We start from the raw sequence: 26,292 nt of genomic DNA on the forward strand, positions 1-26,292 counted from the left end.
GACACTGCTGGATTAAATATTTGCTGATGATACTCTTTTTCCTATCTTTCAATGTCTAGCTGAGACGAATGGTTTATAACGACCACTTCTGGACATATTTCTGTAGAGGGGGAGAGGCACTGATTCTTAAGGACTACTGTGTTTCCTTGTTTCCTGTTTTAAAAGCAGAAAAAATGAGGGATTCTCCCATTGTCCAGTTCCTTAGGTTAAACTATCTTTTTAAATATTTTTTTTTCATTTTTCTTATTGGTTTCTCTCTTTAACGTTATCCATTAAGACTCTCAGATATCACCCCCAAGCTGCATTAATTTTGGTACAACAACCAGTTAAGATAATCCATCATTACTGGCAGAGCCCAATCAAATTAGGTCTTGTAATGTCCCAGAGAAAGGGACAATCCCAGTGGAAAAGGCTCACTGTTAGGAGGATGAGAGAAAAAAATGCAGAGGGAAGGGAAACTAGAGAAACAATCACGAAAAATGATATTGCTAAATGTTTTCTTAGGAAACAACACTGAAATGAGTGATATGGAGGAATTCCACATTTGTTCTGAGCTATTAATTTGTCTGCACAATGGCAAAGCTAGAAAATCTTGGGGCCAAGAACAGAAACCAAAACCACTCTCCAGAAACGCTGCGTGATTTTCCAGGTAAGAAACTTGCTTTCAACTCCTCTATTTACTGGAACACAGACAATGATTCACTTGATCACAACTAAAGGTCAGTTCATATTCTTAACAATTCTCTGCAACTAAGCCAAAAATCTGTTGATTTTTATCTCATATAATGAAAATACAACGTGAAGATGCCGAGTGAGGGTGGAATCAACAGCTTACAACCAGAAAAGGTGGGTTTGAAAGAAAATGGAATACTCATGGTATAGAGCTGAATCAGATTTCACCACAGAAGTCTTAAAATACAGAAAAATAAAAAAAAAAACAGCAAAAAAGTTAGATACCTTCAAAACCAGAGGTAGAAATTTATAAAGTACAAGCGAAAGTCTAACAACTGCCAGACTAACTCTTAGCAATGTGAAAGATCTCATTTTAAGTTATGTGAACATGATTTCGGTAGGTTACCTTAAAAAAGGTGCTTTATATGACAGCAAAGGGCTTATAAAATAAAGGCATCCCCTAAAATAGAAAGAACAACAGTGACATAAAACATTCATCGTGCTTTCAGTGTGAAGTGAGAATTTGCACTCCTAACCTCCCACATTGGATCTGGGTCTTGAATAGCATTTCTGTTTTCTCTTCAGCTAAGCTAATGACAGATCTGAAGAAGTGTCAACACTGCAACCAAAAAAGCTTGAAGCAGCAGGAATGTCGTTCACAGGGGAGATTGGAGTCATAGCAAATACACTTTTCAAGGTTGCTTACTCCTGACTAAAGGCATGTAGTTTTCAGCAAGAAAAGCCAAAATCTTGGCAGCGGTGCTCTGCAGATGAGTCCCATGCCTACTCTAAGCAGCATCAGGTGAGGTAATGTTGCTCCCATCTCCCTGGCTCCTCTCTCCTATCCCGCTGCCAGCTCTTGTTCAGGCTCAGGTATTTGCTTTAGTCAGACTTTGTCTTCATAGAAAGCAGGTGGAAACAGATTATCTCCCTGTCAAAGAGGGGAACTTTGTGAGGAGTCATATCCGAACAAGACATACTTACATTAAAGTAAATTCATTAAAATATGTTACATGGTGAGTGAGCTGCAGTTTCACAAACATTTTAATATCATTCATAAACTGATGGTATCAGATACAATCTATTCTGAAACCCTTATGATTTCAGACATAACATGCTGTACACCAATAGTTATGGGGTTTGCTACATGGGACATAACTTTCCACTCAGTTATAGAAAGCAAAGCTGAAAGCAACTTACCATCAGCCTCAAATGTTAATCAGAAGCTGTACCATGGCTGACAGTTGCAAACAACAGCAATAACTGTTTTATTTCTGTCCTTTTAGTACATTTCTTTTGGTTCACTACCAAATATTTAAACTTTCACTCCTTTCTTCTGTGACTTTTAAACTTCAATAAACTTTCGTTTCAATTTGAAATGAACAGTCATTTTGAAATCAACAAACATTATTTTCCCCAAAAGGTATTTAACAAAGAAGCTTGTTCCCTTTCCTTTATAATTGATTTCAAGTGTTGACCAATTGACCTTTTTCAAGTAAAGAGAAGAAACAAGAAGTTCTCTGTAATATCTCCAAAGAATTCCCTCAATAGAAGTATTTTTTGATGAGAGGAAAAAGTTGCAGTTTGAAAAATATTGGAAGCGTTTCCTCTTTCTGAGAAATTGTTGCTGCTTGTGGAGAAAATAAATGCAAACTGGTGTATGCAGGCAACAGGTGTTTGCTACGAAGCATCTGCCAAGAAGGGACAAGTCTGCAAGGGGCATCAGACTCCAAAAGACCCAAGTAGGCCAGGAAATGAGATTTTACTCAGGTGTCCAAAACAGGGGATATATTTGCAGAACATGAATGGCCTGTGGCTACATGAAGATATCTACAAATTCAGTCATTATTCCCAGTGGGAGCTCCTGTTTCTCGACAGATGTGAAATTCAGGCTGTTTCATATTTAGAAACCTAAATGAGCACTTAGCACTTCTGAAGTTCTGGCCTTGGCCAAACGCATCATATCCAAGAACAAAAGTCACATGAACTCAGACAGAACAAACCATCAGGTTAATCCTTGGTCACTGCAAGAATGTAAAACATCTCAGATTTATTCCCCAAATCCAGTACAGGTTTCAGCTGTGTTGAACAGTCAGTACATCACTGAAATAATTGAGAATTTCATAAATTCACTGACCTGAAACCATTGGTCAGTATGGGCTTTGTGATTTATGTTTGACGATTTGTAAAGACAAGAATCCATCATTCACGCCTGGTGGAAAATGCACCCAGCCCCCAGAAAGGTCTTTGGATTTTCTGTTGTTTGATTTTTAAATTATCCTAAAGGAATTGTTTCAGCATACTGGTTGAAGCTTGCTTAACTTTCTATTTTCCCCAAAGGGTTACTATGGAAGATTGAATTTAATTAATCTAAAAGCAAAATAAGTAATTGCTAAATGAACGTGTTTGGCAGCAGCAAACCAAAATAAGTTCGTCTGGAGAGAGAGGGGGTGAAAGTCCAGGTCCTTATGTCTAGATTTTCTGCTCCTGGTTGTGTGCTAAGGAGATGCGGTACCTATGGAAAAATTACTGCCAGAGATTGGCTCATGTAACCAGTGTTCCAGGGAGCCTGGCTCAAGTCCTTGAGCTTCTGTGTTGGCTCTGCTGCTCCTGTGTACACCAGTGATGGCTTCTGAGACCTCTAGGCTCTTTTTTTCCCCCCACCATAGAAGGGTCTGTCACAGAATCATCTAGGTTGGAAGAGACCTCCAAGATCACCTAGTCCAACCTCTGACCTAACACTAACAAGTCCTTCACTAAACCATATCACTAAGATCAACATCTAAACGTCTCTTAAAGCCCTCCAGGGATGGTGACTCAACCACTTCCCTGGGCAGCCCATTCCAATGCCTAACAACCCTTTCGGTAAAGAAGTTCTTCCTAACATCCAACCTAAACCTCCCCTGGTGCAACTTTAGCCCATTCCCCCTCGTCCTGTCACCAGGCACGTGGGAGAATAGACCAATCCCTACCTCGCTGCAGCCTCCTTTAATGTACCTATAGAGAGTGATAATGTCGCCCCTGAGCCTCCTCTTCTCCAGGCTGAACAACCCCAGCTCCCTCAGCCGCTCCTCGTAAGACTTGTTCTCCAGACCCCTCACCAGCTTCATTGCCCTTCTCTGGACTCTCTCAAGCACCTTCATGTCCTTCTTGTAGTGAGGGGCCCCAAACTGAACACAGTACTCAAGGTGCGGCCTCACCAGAGCCGAGTACAGGGGGACAATCACTTCCCTAGACCTGCTGGCCACACTGCTTCTTATACAAGCCAGGATGCTGTTGGCCTTCTTGGCCACCTGAGCACACTGCTGGCTCATATTCAGCTGCCTATCAACCAGTACTCCCAGTACTTCCCTTCTCTGCCAGGCAGTTTTTCAACCACTCATCTCCCAGCCTGTAACTCTGCTTGGGGTTATTGTGCCCAAGGTGCAGGACCCGGCACTTGGCCTTGTTGAACTTCATACAGTTGGCCTCAGCCCAGCCTATCCAGATCCTCCTGCAGAGCCTTCCTACCCTCGAGCAGATTGACACATGCACCTAACTTGGTGTCATCTGCAAACTTACTGAGGGTGCACTCGATCCCCTCATCCAGGTCATCGACAAAGATATTAAAGAGGACCGGCCCCAGCACTGAGCCCTGGGGGACTCTACTAGTGACCAGCCTCCAACCAGATTTGACTCCATTCACCACAACTCTTTGGGCCTGGCTATCCAGCCAGTTTTTAACCCAATGAAGCATATGCCAGTCCAAGCCATGAGCAGCCAGTTTCTTGAGGAGAATATTGTGGGAAATGGCGTCAAAAGCCTTACTGAAATCAAGGCACACCACATCCACAGCTTTTCCCTCATCCACTAAGCATATCACTTTGTCATAGAAGGAGATCAGGACCTGCCTTTCATAAACCCATGCTGACTGGGCCTGATCACCTGGTTGCCCTGTAAGTGCCATGTGATGACACTCAATCTGCTCCATGAGCTTCCCTGGCACTGTCCTTTCTGAACACCTGGAAGTGTGAACATGGGAAGGTGCTGGAGGACTAGGATACTGGTTTGTGGTAGCAGATGCACAAGGCTCACTTCAGCACATACATACAAGTTGCTGGTGATGCAGATTATATTCTCAAAATATCCAGAACTGTGCAGTTACATCTTCACTGCTTGCTAGAGCTGGCACAAGTACCCATCCTGGGCCACCTCCAGCCACAGGAGCAAAGCAGGCTGGTTGTGAGCATACCAAAGGATCCCTTTGCTAGAACAAATGTTGTACCTGATATTAATTCCTCAATCTTAGAAGTATGTGTTTTTTGTTGTTGTTTTTTAAGCTAATTATGAAGGAATGCAAGAAATAGAAAAACAAGAATAATTTTATTTTTTTTCTAGCCATTTTCTTTGATTCAAAATAAAATGGCCAGAGCTTTCTGTGCAGTAGGCACTGTGATACCCTCCACCTTCAGTGGAACTGTTCCTCCTTCAGAGAGGGTATCCTCCTATATGGGTGGATATTGTCCTGCCATGGGTGATGTTATCCCACATCCACCACATCATCTATCACATTCAGGTCCATCATGAAGATTTGAGGAATGCTGGATGGTTAAAGCCATTCCAGCTACAGATGCTGTCAAGGCATTGTGGAGAAAAAACCTATGTCCTTACTCAGGTTTTGTTCACTGCTGCAGGATATGACTCATTGGCTGACCATTGTCCGGCTCCAGAAATTTGGTCTCTAAACAACCCCAGATTTGGTGGACTTAAACTCTGACGGATCTGTCACATCCAGAGGTCTTTGAAACACAAAGACTGAAGCATGGATTTCCAACAGGGGAATCAAAGGAGCTCTAATGCAAAGCCATCACCGAGCCAAACCAAAGGTTTGACAATTTTGGCTAACTTTTTTTTTTGAGGAGGAATGTGTTGTTAGTTGGCTGGTTGCCATTAGCTTCAATGAGAATGGTATTAGCTTGGGGGTGGAGTGGCCTTTTGGGGACTATAGCATTCAGAGACTCTTGAGAAGTGATCGACCTGCCCATCATGCTGTGCAGAACCCAACATCCCCAAATGAAGGGTGAAAATAAACCATGGAGAAACTCTGCAACACTCCCCTCTCCAAATGTAGTCAAGAGCAAGAAAATAAAACCCACCTAAGTAACTGTCATCTTTAAACCTTGTGAGCCTCCCCCATGGATAATTCAACTTTGCAACTTTCAATTTAGGCTGTGGTGACAGACATTCCTAATGGGTATCTGCTGTCCTGATTTTTAAATATTCAGTGAGTTTACAGCACAGTAAATGAATTGGCCTGATGCTGTTTGGAAAAACAAAGATGCTGGCCAAGAAGCGTATTAAGCTGTTTTTAACTTTGCAAGCAATTTAGGCAATACAACTGGAAGAACAGGCAGCCCTTCACTATGCAGTAAAAGTCACAGTACCAAATGATTAATCATAAGAAGTGCCTGATAATGTAAATAGATTCTGCTGCTAGTGCAATTCAGTCTTATACGCCATATGAAACTGCTTTCAAGAAAATAGGGAATGGATCTAGTAGACATCTGGTCTGGGTAAATTTGTCATGTCTGCAGTTGTAATTATACGCTAATGATATGATTTCACACTGCTTACAATCCCAGCAGCACACTGTTTCTAATTATACATTACCCAGAAAAAAAAAAAGGCCTTACTGACTTCTGCCTTTCAATTATTGTTTTTATTCAAGTTTATGGGCTACTGATGCTTCTGGTATCTGAGAACCACCTGAGGATTGTTGAGTACATACTCACAAAGACTTGCAAATTCAGGAAAGAATATAATTATTGCCACTTTTCAGGTGAAGAAAATCTATAAATTAGCAATAGGGCATTTCAGTGTGCTTTTAAGAATGAAGGAAGAATACTTAAATTTCTGTGCCAAAAGAAACAGTTAGGGTCTGAAGTCTGCCTCACCATTTTGTATAGCAAAGGTCTGTCCTCAGTTTCAGTGTCTTTGACACCTCCCCCCATATGCAGCAGTCTCACTTTCTTTGAAAAAACAGCATCCACAGACCAGCATGCAACTGCCATAGCTTACAAACATCTTCTCCCACCACTTACATTGCCAAAAAAGTGTTGCTTCTGACAGCATGTTTTTGGTGTTCTGTGTTCTTACTTAATTCATCAAAGAGTTCTTATCTTTTCTGCACTTCAACTTGTCTAATAAGAACTCCCAAAGACATCTGATTTTATTTCTAGGAATAAGCTTGTTGTTTTATAGAGACCATGTGCTCGTCAGAGCTTGCCCTCTGTCCTTGCCACAGCACATATAAGAAACCACATAGATTAATTCCCAGAGCACTGCCTTTGAACATACATATTACTTTTATTAAACAAAACTCCACATTTTTTCTCCATTTTCCCTGCACTCTCCAGCTACCTCCAGTCTCAGAGTCAAAAAAGTGAAAAAAAGGACAAATCAACATTAACTCCCTATGGAGATAAAACACCAACAAGATGTTTTGGAAAAAAATGAAGATATTAAAACACACAATACATTGTGGTAAACTTACCTAGGTAGGTATCACTTCTACAGCCCCAAAGGAGTGCCCTTACATAAAAACTCTTCCCCACCTCATAAAACAACTTGCTAGGACCCATGTGTGGGACATAGGGGCCCTAACTGGGGGAAATTACCACTCAAACACCACCCCCCCTCTCCCACTTACCACCAGCCTCTTTCCTGGGCATATTTATATGTCTAACACTAGCTTGAGATCAGCTGGAGAGAGATCCCTCCCTAGCTTCCCAATTGGTCTGCTCTTAATTAAAGGTTAAATCATTTTATGGTAAGGAAGAAACCAGAGGTTTGCTGGCTCTTGGCTGGGACAGGTGTTTGCTTCATAGGGATAATGAATGGTGCTGAGTAGATGTGAGGGCACCTCAAAGTGAGCTAGATTTCTCCCAAAGTTAATAAAACTCAATCCCAGCCTTGAATACATCATAGCGAAGGTGTAGCTGTGGCTGAGAAATTGATGCAAGAAAACAAAAAGAGGAAAAAGAAGAAATTGTTCAGCCCTCAGCAAAGTTTCAATACTCTTCAGGGTTGCTTTTGTGCTGGCAAAGTTTGGAACAGGGTGCTGACTTCTGTTTGAAATGGGTAGAATTTCATTTTATCACTCCAGCACCACCTTCCATAAGTCAACCCTGACATCAATATGGATGCGATGTTGAAAGCCTGATCCTGAACTGTAAAATTTGCTCAATAACCTTTTCTTGTTCCTAATACTTTTTTCTTGTTCCCAGAACAAGAAGTGTTCAAGCATGTCCTCACTGCCCAGATTTCTTTGGAAAAGAGACTTAACCCTCACTTTGTACTAAGAAACTGAGAACAGCAGGAGCCCCAGTGTCTTCTCTCTGGGCCACAACTGCCTGAAAGCACGGTGAATATATAGATGGCTATTTCAACGGTGATTAACCCATACAAAACCCACTCAAAGCAGAGAACTCTAAGTCTCTTTACTTGGCTGTGATAGTAGCAGAGTGCTGAGAACCAAGCAGGATCATGTCCATAGCTCAGTTCAAAAAAATGTGCCAGATTAATAGGCATAATCAAGACTGACATTGAGTAAGAGGCAAGAACGACTAATCAGATGCTAACTTAGCTGATGCTGGCATTACTGAAAGCCTGGGGGCATAGTCCAAGGATAAAAACATAATGTCTTATCTAACCAAGGAGTCATTTGTGCACCACTAGTTACAACATGTACTTAAAAAAGGAAAGAAAGAAAAAAAATATCTATGGCACATGAAATTATTTTATGCCCCAGAAATGATAAGAAAATAAAGTTAAGTGTTCCTGCACCCAATCTTTATAGGGGAAAAGCCCATCTACAGTTAACCCATTGCAAAGTCTACTGTAAGTCCCCAGGATATGGACAAATCCTGACAGCTTGCATTTAAAATGGAGACTGCGTAGATGAAATAAAAATGAGTATATCTAAGATATTTCAAAATGCAGTTTTGGCACATTTATTGCTGTTTGGAGTTTGCTAGGATACATGGGCTGCCCTGCTCTTTGGTTCAGTGAGAGTTCAGGCCGTCTGGCAATCCCCTTCCTTTGGCCAAGGCTCTTTTTTTTCTGGCAACACATTTCCCTGTTTCTCAAGACTTCTTTCCTCCAGATTCAACAGGATGTTGAACTGGATCTCACAGAACAGCTCATGGAAAGGAAAGGCTCTCTGACACAAAACAACGTCACTGGAGGGTGAACTTTAATGTCAGGGAAGGCATCTGGAGGATGAAACCAGGAGCAAACCAACCACTTCCAGGTGTAATGCTATGGGGAAATTCATGGCTGTGTCTTATTTCCAGTCTTTTTCAGTACAACTCATGAGTCCCTAACAGTGAAAGAACTTCTGTGCAAAATTCATTAAATTAAAAAAAAAACACACACGGTCCTGGGGGAGAAGCTAGAATTGTACTTCCATAATACAGGCCTTTCCCAGAAAAGCCAGGCATGGGTCATCATGAAATGCAACACCACACATCTGTGAGGGAGTCTACCCGGTTCCTTCCAGCCTTTCCCATTTCCATCATTTGCCATCACTTGAAACCTTCTGCCGTAGCAACCTGAAACCACAGCCAAGCCTTTGTTGGGTGGGAGCTCTGGGAAACTAGGGCTGCCTGGAGGGAGGAGGAGGAAGACCCAAGTGATGGAGCCAGTGGGAGAAGTTACCTCACCTCTACGTGTGGGGCAGGGTGAAAGCATGAAACCGGCTGTAACAAAACCTCATTTTTCCCTTCCAGTTGTTCCAAGAGGCACCACTAGTGCCTATTGGCAGTACCTCCGGCTCTAAACACTGACCTGTCTTAATGGTCTTTAGCCAGTGGTGACACTGACTCATTGTCTTTGCCAGCTTCAAGTGACATCACTTGATCTTCTTCCCAAGGGCTGGTAGCCAAGCAAGGTGACACCTTCGCGGCACGGGCATGATTTGACGTGACCACCACTTCACCCTGGAAGAGCAGTGCATGTGTGAACGCCTCTCTGCAGCCCTTTTCAAAATGTTTGTGCAGGAACAGCCATAAACCAGGCTGTATTGACCCAAAGATGCAATCCAAGTTGTTTGAGTCTAGGCCTTATCTACATCATATTATCAGGACCGAGAGCACAGATGCACCCCGGGAAGGGAGGGGACTGAGCGCGAGAGAAGGAAAGGCTTCGTCCCTTCTCTCCTGGCACGGGGAGGGGACTGCGGGCAGAGCTGGGTAATGATTTGTCAGCGCAAAGGCTGGGGTGTCTCTTTGTGGAGGAAAAACTTGGCCGTGATTGACAGCAGGGCTGTTTTTGCCGCTTCCCTTGCAGTTGACAAGTAATAATGAAGCTTTGTCAGTCCATCATGGACATGGATATGCCAGATTACGTCGACTCCTTGGACTCCTCTTATACCATGCTAGAATTTGAAAACCTTCGGGTGCTTCCGAACAATGCTGGTGAGATTTCTGTTCGCTTCCTCTTGAATAACCTTTATTGCCTTTGTTAAAAAGCTGAACGCCTAGGAAAGACAGGTAGGAGGTGTGGGGCAAAGGGTGGAAAGGGTAATATTTAAGCAGCTGACCTGCCAACCTCTCTTGCATCTGCAGTTACATTTGGGCTGAAATGGGCCCCCTTCACTTCCTGGTCCTTTTTAGGTTATTCCTTTCCTTGGTGTGCTGAGCATCATGTCCTGAAGAGCCAGCAAGGTATTTCAAATGTTGGCAGAGCTCTTGATGGCACACCATGCATTTGTCTCCCTGTATGACTTATGTGAGGAGTTATTATTAATATTTATGTCTTAAAATTTATGTTTTATTCCCAAATATGACTTAGGTTCGTATTTAATCCTTGGAAAAAAATGCCACCTGCATTGTAACTCACACAATACACCATGTGTCTGATGTAAGTTGTTCCTAGGTACTTAGATAGAGAAGCGATATGCAAGTGATCACTTGCCTTTTTTATTATTATTATTATTATTCGTTGCTACCAAGATTGTCCGTAAGCCCTTAGGCCATATAAAGAACTTGGCTAGGAGTCATGAAGTTTTATATAAAGAGACTTCCGCTTGATCACAGAAATAAAGCGTGTTCTGTGATATTTGGGATTTGAATAGTCAAAGGTATTCTAACTTAAAGCAAACACTTTTATGGGACATTAACTGTTCACTGCCTGAAATATAAAGGACACTTTAGCCATATAACATAGAACCAATCATGTAACTGAATGAAATCCTGATGTTAGCAATGCCTTTGAAGAGTTTTGGCAACATTTCGTTTAATTTGTTAAGAAGCTTAGTGAACTTGAGATGGGATTTTGTTTCACATTTTCTGATTAGATGTCTCATCAAAAAAAATCAGAGTTTCAGAAGGGCTATAGCCTATAACATAAAATGTTTAGACTTATTATTGTTGGACATGGAATATGTCAGGAGACGAGTAAAGTTAAAAGGCCTGAATAAATTTAAATTTAAAGTTGACTTCAGGAAAAGCTCTCTCTGCCCCTAAATAAAGGATTTTTTTTTTTTTCCCAGATCCAGATAGACTGGATCTTATTTCTTATTTTTGAAGGAAGTTTTACATCCAACACTCTACTCCAGAAATGTTATTTAACACAAATATTTCATTTTATCACTCACTGCTGAAAAACTAGATATTTTTACTTTTTGGAGTGGTACAGATTTCCTCCAAATCCAATATAATTTTTCAGATTCAGTACCAAAACCTGTTTGGAGTTCTTTATGTATTTCTTTTTTTTTTTTTCATTCAGTGGAACTGACAGGTTGAGTTTTTCTGAAGTTTATCTAGATCAGTCTTGGGTTATTTGTCTAGCTGTTAATGAGTAACTGGTTCTCTCAGGAACTAGCTGTTTTGAAATTAGCTTGTTTGTCTTGGGTAAGTGTCCTACAGTTTGTAAAAATAACTTTAAAAAAGACCTCAAATGTCCATGCATTGAAATATATTGCTAACCAACCAAGTCATCTCCTGTAGGTAACCTTAAATAGCAGTTGACAGAAATTCTGTGGTTTCAGAAATATTTTTAAATTGTTTGAAATCAATTTTAGTTATTTTTTTAAAATATATTGGTTTGTTTTAAACCATATCTTTCTTATGAGAGATATATTTCTTTGTGGGAGATTATTCTGTACTTCCCTTATTAAATCTAGTGGTAGTTTTGCTGTGTATGTAAAAATGAACAGGATATATTTTAATAGTATTGAAACTGTTTCTTACACGCTAAGCAATGTTAAAGTGAACATATTTTCAAATAAGGCAATTCTTCATTAAAAACAACTCTTTCCTTCTTTGGAACATTATTTCATCAAAATTTTGAGGTTGATTAATGATGTGGAATAATTCTGGTGCTAAGTTTTCTGCTTCAGGAAGCTGCTATAGTTTTGAGATTTGCCTAGATATATATTTTGTATTTTCTACCTCTAAGTTACTCATAATTTGCCAAACATTTTGAGACTAACTAATTCAAAATGAAGAATAGAGTCCTTTGTGGGAGCAGAGGGGGAGTTTAAAAAACTGTTTTAAATAGAAAGAAGGCAAAAGGAAATGAATGAAAATCAATGCTAATCCTTTCTTTTTCCCTTTATAAAATATGTGTTGTAACTGCAGAAATTTTCCCGTTTGGTACAAAGTTGTTTCCTTTACCTTGGCTGACATTACAAGCTGTATTCTCACTTGGTTTTTATGTGCTGCTAATACCCATTTCCTTGCGCTCGTCAGAGTTGTCATCTTGCTTAAAATATGAAGCAATATTAAAATATTGCACTAATTCTTTAGTCAAGTGTCAGTGAACACTTTCTCCCCATGGTTGTGCTCGTTTTCCTTTCTCAGCACTCAAGCACCATGCTATTCCCTGAGAATTTGGCACAATGTTGGCAAAAAAACATTCCCAACTCCACTGCAGCCTGGCCCAGCTCAAACTGTGAAAAAAAACGTCAAAGATATTTTGCCCATTGGAGGGTGCAAATTATGTGCTTCCAAGATATGAGCCAAGACTCACTTGGATTTCTGGGTGCATGTAAGCAAAATCTGGAAAGTACGGCAAGGTAATTCTCCTTCACAGTGTGCATTCAGAAGAGATAGGGATTACCTTGAAGAGCTTAATAGCCAGTAACGTAACTGAAAGGAAAAGCAGCAAAGAGCTCTGAGGGGTCAGGTATCATGCAGAGCTCCAACTCTGAATGAAAGCCAGATATCACTCCCCAGCAGCATGAGACCATCCTTACTGCTATTTCATATCATTCTAAAACTTGGCATCCTCATTTCAAACCTGGTTTGGTAATGACCTACATACTGAGGCAGTATGTAACAAAAATTGTATGCATTCTGTTTGCGAGCTTGGTGCCCCCAAAGGTGATGAAGCCACTGAGATGCTCTTATCATTGCTTGAATGATAGGTAGAATCATTGAATTGGTTAGGCTGGAAAGGACCCTTAAGATCATCAAGTCCAACCATCCAGGCAGGCTGTGGTTCCTGCACTGCACACTGCTTATACGTAACTCAAAAAAAAACATGTACTTGAAACCCCAAGTTTTAATGCTGGTGAACGTCAGGGACAATCCAAGTGAGGAGTCTGGCCGCAACCACAGGTCTTCAGCTCAGCTCAGGATTCAAACCATGTTGAGATGAGTATCTGCTGGGGGAACATCATCGGTTGCGCCTCTCCAGCAGAAATTTCAGAGATACTGTGTTGGCGTGGATTAGTTGTTTTTCTGTAATACCACGGTGATTAACAGCTATAACTGATGCATGTCTCTGAGCATCTCTCTCCTGGGTGGCGAGGACAGTCGTGAGCTTGTTTCAATTGTGAGCCAGCTGTACTCTGACCAGATTCATCTGAACATCTCAGTGTGATGCTGAGCTCCAGGCAGCAACCCCTCTAGAGAGGCACAATGTGTTAAATAACACTGAGCAGGTCATTGGCTTGTGTCAGGCAGGGCTGAAATAAATGGTCTGCAGTTTTCAGCTAATTTCACAGGCACACAACAGTGCCAGCAGGGGTCTTGGCTTTCCTCTGCCTTTCTTAGTAGTGATCAGTCCAGGAAAAAGCCAGACATTTCCCAAATACTGGGTAGGTTTGAAAGCCCCGCCAAAAATCAACTGATGCATACGATCTTGTTTGTGCCTTTTCTTCTGAGCTAATTCTCATTTGGAACTCATTATTAGCTGGTGACAGGATTTTGTAATTAAAATTAATCATCGTAAATAACGTGCATGCTGGCTTAAGGCTTTCCTTTATCTTTAAAAATTTCTATTCTCATCCAACTCAGCTGAACAGCACATGTGGCTACCTAACAGGGACTGAACTATTATTATGGTGCTTTCATGGGTAAAAGTGAGGGCAAAATTTGATTCGATAACTTCCATGGGCTCTCACGTGCTCAGAGCTGATGGTCTTGCCTCCTGTAATACTTGGTTTAAAGCTAGATTATGAATTTCTTACTTGCTTTAACAAATAGTTCCTCACACATCTTACTCACGTAAGGGACAAAAAAAAAAAAGAAAAAAAAAAAACTTCTCTGGTGAGTAAATGCTTTCCAGCATCAGGGAACATTTTGCAATCCGGACCCAGCTGAAGAATGAAGAGTCCATTGGAAACCCACATTGTATGACCTTGGCTTGATTCTGAAGTCAGAAGAGAAAGCATGGGTGGAGCAAGGATAAAATTGGCTTTCTTATCATCATTTTTGTTGTGCAATTTTTTAATGGAATCCAGCACATTCAGTGCATTTGTTTGTGTTCGTATGTTCCTTCAAAAAAATAGATGGAGCAACAGACGCAAAAATGTTTAGCAGCACAGTTACCCTTGAAGGAGTGTCCTAGTACAGTCTATTTAATAAAAAGTTATCAAATCAACATAAAAAATAAAATAAATATAAAGAAAAATAAAAATCAATTTGAATTACCATTAAGCACCTCTGACATACAATTTTTGCAAAGGGCCCAAGTGCCACTTACCTACTGACAAAAGTCAGAGCTGGAGCATCTTACATGGATTTTGGGAGCAGGTGAATCACAATTTCTGTCATTACAACCTAAGAATTATTTCAGTGCTGTCATTTTTTATTCTCATGATGCTCCCATCTCACTACAACCTACTTACTTATTCATCCCTATGTTAGAAGCTGAAATAAAGATGAGAAGTGTCTTTTTGAGGGGGCAAAAGAAGACCTGACCTTCACATTTGTCAAGTCTTAGCTAAAAATGTCTTCATCTTAGCCATAGCTAACAAACTTTCCAGTTTTTGAAAAACTAAAGCTTTATTGGCTTTTTTTTTTTTTTTTTTGGCTTTTGATTACAATTTTCATTGCATAGCAAATATTTTCCCTAGAAATCTTTGATGTGTGTTCACATACAAAAATAACATTTTCTCTCTGGGTATATATAAGTGTTGTGTGAGGATGACCCAAAGCTATTTTTATGCATTATGCAGCAGAAAACTTTCTCGAGACTACCCAGATCAGGTGCCAGTTCCTCCCGTTTGAGCAATTTTCTCGTTTTCTCATTGCTCAATACGACACCAGCTGAGCTGTTCTCATTTCTGCCCAGCTCTAATGTGAGGCGGGACATGTCTCATCCTAGAGCCTTTGCCTAGGTCGTTGTAGCACGAGATTGGCCCCTCTGGAGCAACGAACATGCTCCCAGAGGAGTGATAAATTCATAAATCATCCTGCAGCGAGTGCCCAGGTCAGGACAGACTCCACAAACATTCCTCCTCTCAGCAAGATGTAAACACTGTCATCTGCGCCTTCTCATGTGTCTCCTTTTTTTTTTTTCCCCAAGCTGTGCCTCAAATTAGGAGGATTAAGAGAGCAGCAAGTCTGGTGGTTAAGGCCAAGGGAGAAGTTTAAAGGGGAGTTTTCAGTGGTGTACACACATGGCCCGGGCAGAGCTATTCCTGCCCCAAATGAGTGGCTGCAAACAGGGGACATGACAGTGGGCATTCATGCGACCTAATTTTAGGTGCCTAATTTAGAAGGCGGATCTTCCTGCACCCCTCTGTATCCAGTGGAAAGTAATGGCACCCTTCAGAGGGCAAATCGGAGAAGGAACCAGACTCAGGAGAACCCAAGTGCCTCTTGTAGGAGCTGCTGTCTCTCCTGAGATGGTCTCAAGAGGAGGTCTCAAGGTGTTTTTCTTCTCTGTCACTTGTCCTGTGCATGAAGCAGTTCATCCTTTCTGTCTCTTCTGTCTCTTCTCTGCTTTCTATTTATTCAAGTTAATGATGTTTTTTCCACTATATTTTATGGATACACTGCACTTGTCAAGAAAAAGTAGTAGTAATCATTCAGTTCTTGTGAGTGAGCTGGGTTAGGTGCACTGAAATCTCTCTGTTCAGTGAGGTGAAGGTAAATACTGGTTTAAGAAGCAAAGCCAACGCTCAGCTGAGGCTGAGAACAGCAGGGCTGTGATCTGGAGGCTTTACCAGCAGCACAATGCGTGCACACATGTGGGGAGGGCAGGCTGAGTGTACGATCTGCTTGAAAAAACCAACCTGCTATCAGCTCCTTCTGGTCTCCACCACAGAGACGTCTAATGGGCCCTGTTCTCTGCCCGCAGAGACCATCGCAGCCGAATCAGCAAACACCAACGTGCTCGCCAACGGCATCGGCTCCCTCTGCTCCATCTGCGGGGACCGGGCGACCGGCAAACACTACGGGGCATCCAGCTGCGACGGCTGCAAAGGCTTCTTCAGGAGGAGCGTCCGCAAGAACCACGTCTATTCCTGCAGGTACCTGCCCTCTCTGTGATAAATAACTACAATTTATTGACACTGTAAATAAATTGGGGTGAAGATCAGGTTGTACAATGGGGCTCCTGTCCCAGAAGCTGAATCACCATGCCATGAATGCAAGCATCAATACTGCAGCTTAGCCTTTGGCCAGAAGACAGGGAGCTAAGCCCTGTCTCATCTTAGATGCCGACACCTTTTGTGACACTGCACAATCCATTTTGTGAGCTGTCACTGCTTTCCTCATGCTATGACTCAGGGGAAACATAGTCCTGAGGTTTAACTGGTGTGTGTAAAACCCAAGTACAGCTTCCAGGTGTGGAGTGACACCGCAACCTCGTCACAGCCCAGCAAGGGAAAGATGTGCTGGCAAAGGACCAAAACTTGAGAGATTTCTTCTCAAAATGGTCTTGATTTTCCTAGTGACACTCAACATGAAAGCAAGAAATATCTTAGAACGTGTCACTCCCAGAGCCGCTACCTCCCCCACAGCTTCTCCATTTTTTATTTCAAACACATTAAACTATGTACACTGACATATCACTGATTATTTTACAATCATTCTGAGAATGTAGCATGGACCAGAGGTGATTCACAGCCACTTTGGCACACAGGTATACATTTGAGACACTTTTTTTTTTTTTTTTTTTTTTTTTTTACCAGGAGGACATTACAAAGTATAAATTTATATATCTAAAACTATATCTTGGTTGACCTTAGAAAAATGGTGTTTATTTTAACAGAGGAAAAAGGAAAAAAAGAAAAAAAAACACCACACAATGATCCACCCTCAACCTTTTCATCTCTAATTAAAACCTGGAAGTTTTCTTTCTGTTCCAGGGTTCTTCCTCCCAGGCATTTCACATTTTTGCAGCGCGAGTCACCCTCCTTTTTCAAAATGCTCCTGGGGTACTTATCACCCTTGGACACACCAGGCACAAAAGACACCCAGTCTGATATCAGTGTCCACATGCACAGGGCCCATCCCTGGCACTGTGGGATCCCAGCAGGAGGAAGCAACAGCTACTACTGATTTCTTTGAAATTTTGGCTCTTATTCTCCCGGGAGCGGAGTTGTTGCCCCTCCCCAGGAATCGATGAATCACTGCAATATTTGGCAGTTTGGGGAGGACATGCAGGGTCGAAGCCAAGGGAATGGTAAATGCTTGCCTGTCTGGGAATCCTTATTTGGTGAGCCGTGCTCTATTTAGCCCAGCTCGGAGCTCTGTTGTTTATCGCAGACATGAATTCCTTGGAAAGTCTTCGGGCCTTTGTACCTTTGGCTTTTTACCAGCCTGGGAGAGTGCCTCAGCTTTTACAGCCTAATGATGGTCCCAGAGCAACCTGCATTGTCTGCTCTCTGCCTGGGAGATTCCTCTTCTATCGTTTCACCCACAAGAGCTGCCCAATCTACATGTGCCACCCCTTGAACAGCACATGCGCTCCTAAATCTCCTGTTGAAATCAACGGGAATTGGGAAGCCACTTGCTTCAAACCTAGGCTATAGATACAAAAGGACTTGGAGGCCACAGTACAATTATTCTACGCAAAGTAAGACAGTGTTAACAAGAGGGACCAACCAGCCTCAACAAAAACCACCCAATAACCATCTGAAAGTAGGAGATGGAGTCCCCGCACCACCAGGCTCCAGCACAACTTGAGTCACAGTCACGCTTTCACAGCCAAAATCCTCACAGTCCTCACAGGGTGGGTGGTCTGAAATCGCTGCTCTCCCAGATGGATGTGGGGAGGAGGAGGAAGTGGGCCAAGCCAACGCTGATTCAATTAATTCCTTGCAAACCCTTTGGCTCTTCCCTGGGCTAGAGCATTGTATAGCCCAGTGAGGACTGGGACTGTATTTGGGGCTGCTCGGGGGGAGCAGGGTACAAGCCAGCCTGGTTGCTCCATCTTTTCCCATCTCTTCCCAGGTTCAGCCGACAGTGTGTGATAGACAAAGACAAGAGGAACCAGTGCAGGTACTGCAGGCTGAAGAAGTGCTTCAGAGCTGGCATGAAGAAGGAAGGTAGGTGCAAAGAGGCTGTTTAAAACTGCCTGCTGCTGTTTCTGGCCCTACTCCCACTGCGGAGGATAGCAGAGAGCAGCAGCAGCCCTGGCCCACAGTGGTGCTTGTGTGTCTCAGTGAGAGATATCTTCGTGTTGCGGCTGAAAACCCTGATTCCCATCTCTTCAGATTGGAATTTCAGCTACAGCCCTGTGCCAGTATTCACACATCCTGGGAGGCTGGTCTCTTCAGGATATTTTAATTCTGGGAAAGGGATTGTCATCTTCAGGGAATATTTCAGGGCACCTAAAACCAGATTCTGGCTCTGGACTGCCTGTAGGAGGCATTTCTCAACTAGATGAATCTAGAGATCTAGCTTGGTGCAACCGCTAGAGAGAGGTTCAGCCCAAACACGATGCTTTGCAGCTCCAGAGCTGCTCCTCCATGGCACAGGGCACACAGGCAGCACTCCTGGAGGCAGCTTACTCGCGTACCCACCCAAGATGGGATCTGAGCCAGAGTCAACCCCTTCAGTAGTGCTGTCCTCGTGGTGTCTATGGCATGACTACAGGGCCAAGCAGTACCAGTACTGATGGGCCAGCCCAATATCGTCTGGTGCCTTTTGGTGCCATTCACACTGGCTGTACTAAGAGTTAGGTGTTGTTGAACATCTGGGTATACCAGTGACCATCAGGAAATGTCTTTCCAATGCACTGAAGGAAATACTAGATGTTATAATGCCTAATGCTTAAGTGAGGGGAAAAACCTTCCAGTTAACCTAGTCCTTAGCTCCCTACGAGCACCTTTCCTGGAAAAGTTCGGGACATATCATAGCACTTGTGATTTCTGGTCATTTGGTGTTTGCACAGAGGGAGAGAATGGGTGATACTCTTTTATTTACTCCAAGCTTCCTGGGCAGAGACCGACCTACTGTGCTAAGTACTGAGCAAAGTAGGGGCCAAACCCATGGCAGATGGGACATCCCCCCCCCTGACATGCAGGTAGTTGGGTGATGGCTACAGCAATTCACTCTTCACTTGGGCAGTTTTCCAGCCCACCAGCAGTGTAAGAATTAGGGAGCTAGGAGGAAACTAGACAGTAAAAATCCATATTACCTAGTTAAATAACCCTCACCTAAGGGGTTAAATCACAATTCCACTGAAACCAGGGAGAAATTTGTCACTTATTTCTGGTAATCCATAAGATTTCATGAATGATGAAAAGAATCTCTTTCCAAACTTCTGAACATATGTTTTTCTGTAGAACAGGGTGTCTTGGAGTTTGGCATAGTTCACAGATGTAGCAAAAATGTCTGTTGGCTTAATTTAGGAGAAATGGAGTAAATACAATATCAGGGAAAAAACGTAACCCTCATAGTAAAATTAACAAACCAAAGCTGATCTGGTGAGTTCTAGATGGAGACAAAACCAATTGCCAATGCGGTATGCTCTACAGCTTGGAAAAGCTGAAATCTGGTTATCAGCTCCTTTCTTTCAGCTGAAGCATGATTTTTATTGGTTTTATAGTAAAAGTTATAAAACCTTGGCTCGTTCCTCCATTATTGATTGCAGCTTGATGGAAGATGACTCATTTCAAGTTCCACATAGCCACATTCTTTGCAACGTTTTTATGAGTGCGTGGTCAGGTTGTGTGCTTGCAAAGTGCTCATGTGTTTGGTACAGAAGATTTTTAAGGCACCTTGAGCAACTGCTTTGCAGAAATTAGCTTAGCTGACCGGAGCTGTATCCAAAACGTGTGCAGAACTGTGAAAAAAAAAATATTTCTTGCACAATTGTGTGCACAAAAAGAACACAGTTATTTGCTTTAGGGTGGTTCTAGATTAATATTAAACAGTATTGCAAAGCATTGGGGGAAAAAAGAGAAGCCACGTCTTAGGATAGAGCAGTATAAGGATGATACAAATGTTTGTACATAATCTTTTTCCAGTGGTGTTCACTGATTTATGTCAGAGTTGTGACATCCACACTCAGGTTGTTATGTCAGGTTGTCCCAGCACTGGCACACAGCACCTTGAAACTTTTTCTCTGTCGCATCATTTTTCAAACAGCCCGTGTAATAGCAATCAGACTTTCCAGGGTGTGGTAACAACACTGTTTATTCACTGTAGAGGGGAAGAAGCTGGAAATGATCATTTTCCCGGCCTGTGCATGACAATACACCTGGGGTGGGGCCAGTGGGGTTGTGTCACCCTCACCCGTTCCCACCACCAGCACCCTGCTGACCCACTGCTCGATGGCTTTATGTGCAATGTTGGAAAACTTGCTGCTCCCCAGATGTTCTCATCCTGGAAAAACTAACTGATAAAATGGAGATTTGGATTCTGAGATTTTTTTGTTTTTTATTTTTCCCCAGTCTTCCTGTGTTGTAAGACGTGACGTGACACATTTGGATCTTTCTTTCTCTTTGTTCCCCTGCTGGAAACTTCTCTAATGCATATGAGAAGGAGAGGGGCTATATTAACCAGCCTGGCAGAATGGAAATTTCTGCCTAATGAAAAAGCTGGATGATGCAAAAACTTGAACTAGCTTTAGACTGGCTCTCTATAGTGGCAGTGATGTAGGTGCATGGCTGAAGGTATCGTTGTGGGCTGGTCCTGGGAGCATGGTATTTCCAGGCTGTATGTTCACCATAAGTTTGGGGCAGCTGGGCAGAGTTCATTGAGAAAAGCATCAGTAGGGTTCTTTAGATTGTCCTGGTTGTATGCTCTGGATTTGATTCTGCTTTTGGAAAGGACCAGGAATGTCCCACATGAACCCTACGCCTCCAGTGAGAAATCTTGGAGAAGGAATGTCCAAAGCATCCAGCTACTGGTCGTGCCAGAAGGGATCCAGGTCCCATCGGAGCCAGCAGGAGCAAAAAGGGCCAAAACTTGAGGCTTGTGGAAAATCCCATCTCCAGATTTCCTAGAAATTAGCTCATTCGGAAACACTCCTATCGCAATTACATTTTTGATATCAATAATTCATTTTAATAAATAACCAATCATTAAAATTGAGACAAATGAGGAGGAAAAGACTTATGATTATGACTGCGGTTAAGGGTTTCTGCAGGAGATTCACTCCCTTCGTCTCGTTTTGTGATTAGGGCTGGGACAGTTCCACAGGATGGTCGATGTGTAACAATGGCAGGGCTGGGTGTTGGTTTTTTCTTTTCTTTATTCTTCTTTTTTACTTTTCTGTCTGTTCTCTCTACTTTTTTCTCTTTGCACAGGAGAAGGTTCGATTTCTATTGTTTTGCACAATGCTACTGGACAGGTTTTTGGTCACTACGGTGCCAGTGAATGAGGAGTGCATCTGATATCTAACCACCCCTCAAAAAAATATACAACAGGAGACTATTTTTAGCATCTTATTGAGATCATGTTTAACCTTGAATAAATTAGCAGGGTGTGATTTTTCCAACGAGCCAGGCTACCAGCTCACATGGAGCTGGGCACCTAATAACCTTGAAGCCTTTTGAAATGTCCAACACCGCACTGTCAGGATTCAGTTTGCTGGTGAAAAAAGAGAGGTTAATATTTAACCTCTCATCCCCTTTAAAGTAGTTTATGAATGTAGATGAAATCCTTTAGATTTATGCAGAAGTAGAAAGAATTATTGTATCACTGCCACATCACAATAGGAGGACTAGAGGCTATTATTCATTTATTCTTGTTAAATGGGATAGGTTTATGGAGTGGTTTTATTAGTGTTTCACAGGGCCTCTATCTTGTTTCGTGCCTTTTCTTTGTGAGTCTCTTCTGCCAGCTTGCAGCAGTCTGGGACCACAGTTTATTGGAAAGGGAGATGGAAGAGTTGAAGGATCTTCCCCACTTTGCGATAGTCATAAATCAGCCCACAGCACGTGAAAGGATTAAACGTGCATGTACCATTGGGTTTTACGTGCAAATAAAATATACCACACCTACAAAATCAGAGATAGCCTAGGGAAAAAAAAAACAAACTTGTACATATAAATTAACTCAGCAGCAAGAAGGAGTAAATCTGTCAGTGGAGATGGAAGCACTGTGAGAGCTGGTGAGTGCCAGCACCATGCTGGGGCACTGCATCTTCCTCCTCCTGCTCTCCATTTGTGCACACACACATGCACATCTCATTTAATACACTTCCAATCCCATCAACACTGAATGGGGATTATTTTTTTTAGCGGATTAATAATAGAAATGGTACCTCCCATGTAGGCAGGTGGCAAAGGAGGGTTTTAACCTCAGCAGTTACCATGGAAAGTTACTGGTTTGGTGCTGTTCCCATCAAATCAATGCCTCTGTTCGTATTTATTGGATTCCCCGGAGGTTCCTTGTCACATGCTCTGAACCGATGTGCCAAGGTAGCAAGGACAAAATGTTTGGGAAATGCGGGCTTGTTGCAATCCCACAAACACACTGCTGTTTGCTCAAGAGCTGCAGCGAGCTCCACAGCCCACCCGCTGTCATCCTCGATGTGCTCATGGCAAAAGGGCCTGGGCTTGCTCTGAATATTAAAATGTCAGATGGAGGAGATATTTGTTTTCCCGTTTGCTTCCCACAGCTGAGATGTGTCAAATTCCCTGGAGAGCGCTGTGGGCATCGTCCTGCCTTCCCTCTAAATTCCCTGGGGGAAAAGTCCGGGCTGGGGACACGCTGTCTCTGGCCAGCAGTATCACAGGGACATTTTCCTGCTGACGTCACCTTGCGCGGGGCTGCAGTGGCCCTTCCCATCCCTGGCACCCAGCTGCATGGCTCTGGACTCCTTGCGGGGCCCCCGAGCTATTTTGGGCTGGGGCCCAGAGCCGCGCACACCGCAGACATCATGGGCTGCGCATTGCCCCTCCGCTGGGAGCCTGACCATGACCCTCGGATGTACTGGCTTTGGAAACCAGAGCACTGGGCAAAGGACGGGAAGAGAAAAAAAAGATGGGGGAGAAAAGCTTCTTCTTCTGGAAATAGTGGGAGACAGCACTGGGGTTTTAGTTCTTCCTACATGTTTGCTTAAAGTTACTCACTGCACAGCCACGATCACGTCTGAGCCTGAGCGCCCTCAGCACCAGCAATGCCTCACCACGGGTGACCTACCCCTTCCCTTTTACAAGCACAATAAATATAGCAATATAATTACCCCACAGCAACAGATTAATTTTTGTGGCAGGTAAAATATTAACTCCCTTTTGTATCTAATTCCACAGCATCTTGGGTACTTTCAGTGATAACACCCAAATCACCTTGAGAAAGTCGGCCGGTGCCATCCACTTACACTTGAAGATTGGTCTTATCAGGGCATGAGGGAAGCACTCAAATATGTGCCATAAAAGCACCCAGGAGAAAAACAGGCTGCAGGCTCTTAAAGGAGTCTGTCAGGGCCCAGGACTGGTTTGTGGGACCCGTGTAATGTGTGTTGTTTGATTAGAAAGGCAGAACTGGTAACTTTTCTGGAATTGCATAAAAGAGCCCATTCGCCCCCAGAGAGCATCTGCTACTAAGGCAGCCGTGAAAGGCTGGGCAGGGACTTTCCAAGGATGGCAGCGATGCCATATGTGCAGGCGGGCTGGCTTCTGGTCAAGGCTGGATGCTTTTTGGTGGACAGAGAAAAGCTGTGAGGGCTTAATCTGTGCTGAAGATTAATCATAGGCAACGCGTGTATTTCCTATAACCACCCTCAGACTTGGGGGAAGCCCTGCCCGAGTGCCTTCTTCCACTGCCCCCATGCTTATGATAACACATGCTGATATCTCAGGTAGGTTAGTGGAGCCTCCTACCTTAACCTACTATATATATATATATATATTTGTTTAAATCAATATTTAATTGCCTCCAGAAAGTATCTGTAGACTGAAAAGGCTCCATGGCTACATAAGTGTGCATCACACCTTTTCCAAATCGATGTACCCATCATTCAATCTTTCATGGAGGGGGTGAAAAAAAGCCCAAAAGTGGCTTTGGCTTTTGATCCCAGCAGCCCCGTGCCCAGCACGCTCTGTTCAGCCGCCAGCAGGCCCAGGCTGCCAGCAAGGCTGTGTCCCAAATCCTGGAAAACAAACAACGCGCTTCTGCCAATAATGGGAAATATTGATCTTGTCGCTGTTGCCTGTTTTCTGCCCTTTCACTTTGTTGGCCTCCCATCAGAGGCCAGTTGGGAAAAGAGATAAGAGGTTTGACCTGAGCAGGCAAAAGAAGCCCATAAAACCAGCCACCTTCCCACCCCATGTGAGAAAGGGTGCCCACGTCTCCTCTGGGAACTCGGAGAAATTAAGGGCTCTCGCTCTGAAGCAAGGCCCAACATCGAGGCAAATTCTTTGAAAGAGGGGCGGGCAAATGGGACAGATTTTGCTGAATCTGAAAAGAAATAAACTAAAAAAATCTTTGCTGGAAAAATCTGCAGCAGTTTTGAGACAAATGCTGCACTGGTTGGTGGTGTCCGATGAGTTAAAGCCCATTAAGGAGTGCTGTGACAGCTCAGCCTGAGTCATTCCCCCTAAAAAAAAAAAGAAAAGCAGCCTGGAACTGCTGGAGGAAGAAGGAGGGCTGTGCTCTATTAGCACCACATACTCAATCTTCCCGCTCCCTCTGCCCTGATGGCAGTCGCCTTTCGGAGCTGTACGTGGCCGAGATGGAGGAGCTGTCAGGAAAACACCAAGCCCAGGTCCTGGCTCCATCCCCCAGCCCCTGGGGGCTTGTTTGCTGCTGGACAGAGCCAATAGGGCTCAGGAGAGAAACTAACACTGAAGCCACGGCTGCTTTAAGTCTAAACCCTGCACGTTCCCTTGCTGCTGCTTTGCTCGATGGCTGCAGCAGAGGCGAAGCAGTTGCATGGTGCAAAAAGAAGCTGCTGACGTGCAGTGAATCCCTGATGTCCCACATGCAGGGCTGGCAGAGCAAGAAGCTGGATGCAGCTTGTGTTTCTGGGAAAGGGTGATTTAAAGGGTAGAACAATCTTAAACCCCAAATCAGCCTATTTTCTAATTTTTCTAACAGCCGTACCTTTCTGTTTGCAAAGACCTGGGGCTGATCTTCAGTCTGCAGGGTCACTGTAAGGTGTCCAAAACCTGCTGCATCACTGTCAGTAAGGCACGGGCTCCTTGGGGGTCTCAGGAACAAGGGATGATACTAAGGGGGTGCCAGTGGATTGAAGCTTTCTTTCCTTTAAGCTGCTTTAACAAAGTGACTCTTCCTGCCCCCTGTGAGCAGCAGTGATGTCCCCTGAGGACCCCCCCTGTGAAGCCTCAGGGACAGGGGGACATGGAGGCTGTGAGGTGGGATCAGAGAACGACTTTTCCAATGCCGTGAGATGAGATGAGGCTTGGGAGCAGACGTCCCAAAAGCCCCAGCTCCCCCTGAGCCCTATCAACCCTGCGGTCAGTCGTGCAGGGTCTGCCAGCTAACAGCGGCGCTGCGCGCTCTCGTTTCAGCCGTGCAGAACGAGCGGGACAGGATCAGCATCCGCCGGAGCAGCTACGAGGACAACGGCTCGCTGTCCATCAACGTGCTCACCCAGGCCGAGGCCATGGCGCAGCAGGTATGAAACTTGGGTTCAGCTCCTTAGATAAGTATATGGCCTTCAGCTATTCCTCCCGGCTTAGGAACTCGCTAAAACCCACCACGTTTTCCTCCTTTGGCTCTCTCTTGCACAGAGCCAGAGGGAAGAAAATGCTTTAAAGATACCCAAAATCAGGCAGCAAAAATCCTCAGCGTTTTCTCAAGACAGCTTGTCCTGAAAGAAGCAGGTGGGGTCTTTGGGGTGTGAGATGCAGAACTGAAATTCCAAGGGCTGAGGGGTGCTGCAGAGCCCAGGTCCCCTCTGCCCCCACCTAAATTATTGCCACCCCCCCTGAAAACTCCCCGCATCCCGTGCAGAAATTTAGCCCTCTTCATGTGCCCTGGT

General features: G+C 43.6%; 1 protein-coding gene and 1 long non-coding RNA gene across 2 annotated transcripts in view; one reads left to right on the plus strand and one right to left on the minus strand.

The window, feature by feature from the left end:
- The first annotated feature begins 515 nt into the window (after positions 1-515).
- LOC310905503 (hepatocyte nuclear factor 4-beta-like) overlaps positions 516-26,292 on the plus strand; it is a 34,344-nt gene continuing 8,567 nt past the window's right edge. The window contains exons 1-8 of the mRNA XM_083851859.1: positions 516-649; positions 5,346-5,537; positions 7,068-7,208; positions 7,938-8,074; positions 10,000-10,127; positions 16,246-16,417; positions 18,345-18,439; positions 25,820-25,926. Coding sequence (XP_083707985.1) covers positions 10,013-10,127; positions 16,246-16,417; positions 18,345-18,439; positions 25,820-25,926 — 489 coding nt within the window. The 5' untranslated portion in view covers positions 516-649; positions 5,346-5,537; positions 7,068-7,208; positions 7,938-8,074; positions 10,000-10,012. The remainder of the gene's footprint in view (positions 650-5,345; positions 5,538-7,067; positions 7,209-7,937; positions 8,075-9,999; positions 10,128-16,245; positions 16,418-18,344; positions 18,440-25,819; positions 25,927-26,292) is intronic.
- On the minus strand, positions 966-7,924 carry LOC310905506. Its single transcript, XR_014589123.1, has 2 exons — positions 7,205-7,924; positions 966-1,603 (listed from the first exon to the last, which is right to left on the minus strand). It is a non-coding gene; the product is annotated as an uncharacterized lncRNA (long non-coding RNA).

The sequence above is a fragment of the Anser anser genome (assembly GCF_964211835.1).
Source record: "Anser anser genome assembly, chromosome: 11".
Taxonomy (NCBI): domain Eukaryota; kingdom Metazoa; phylum Chordata; class Aves; order Anseriformes; family Anatidae; genus Anser; species Anser anser.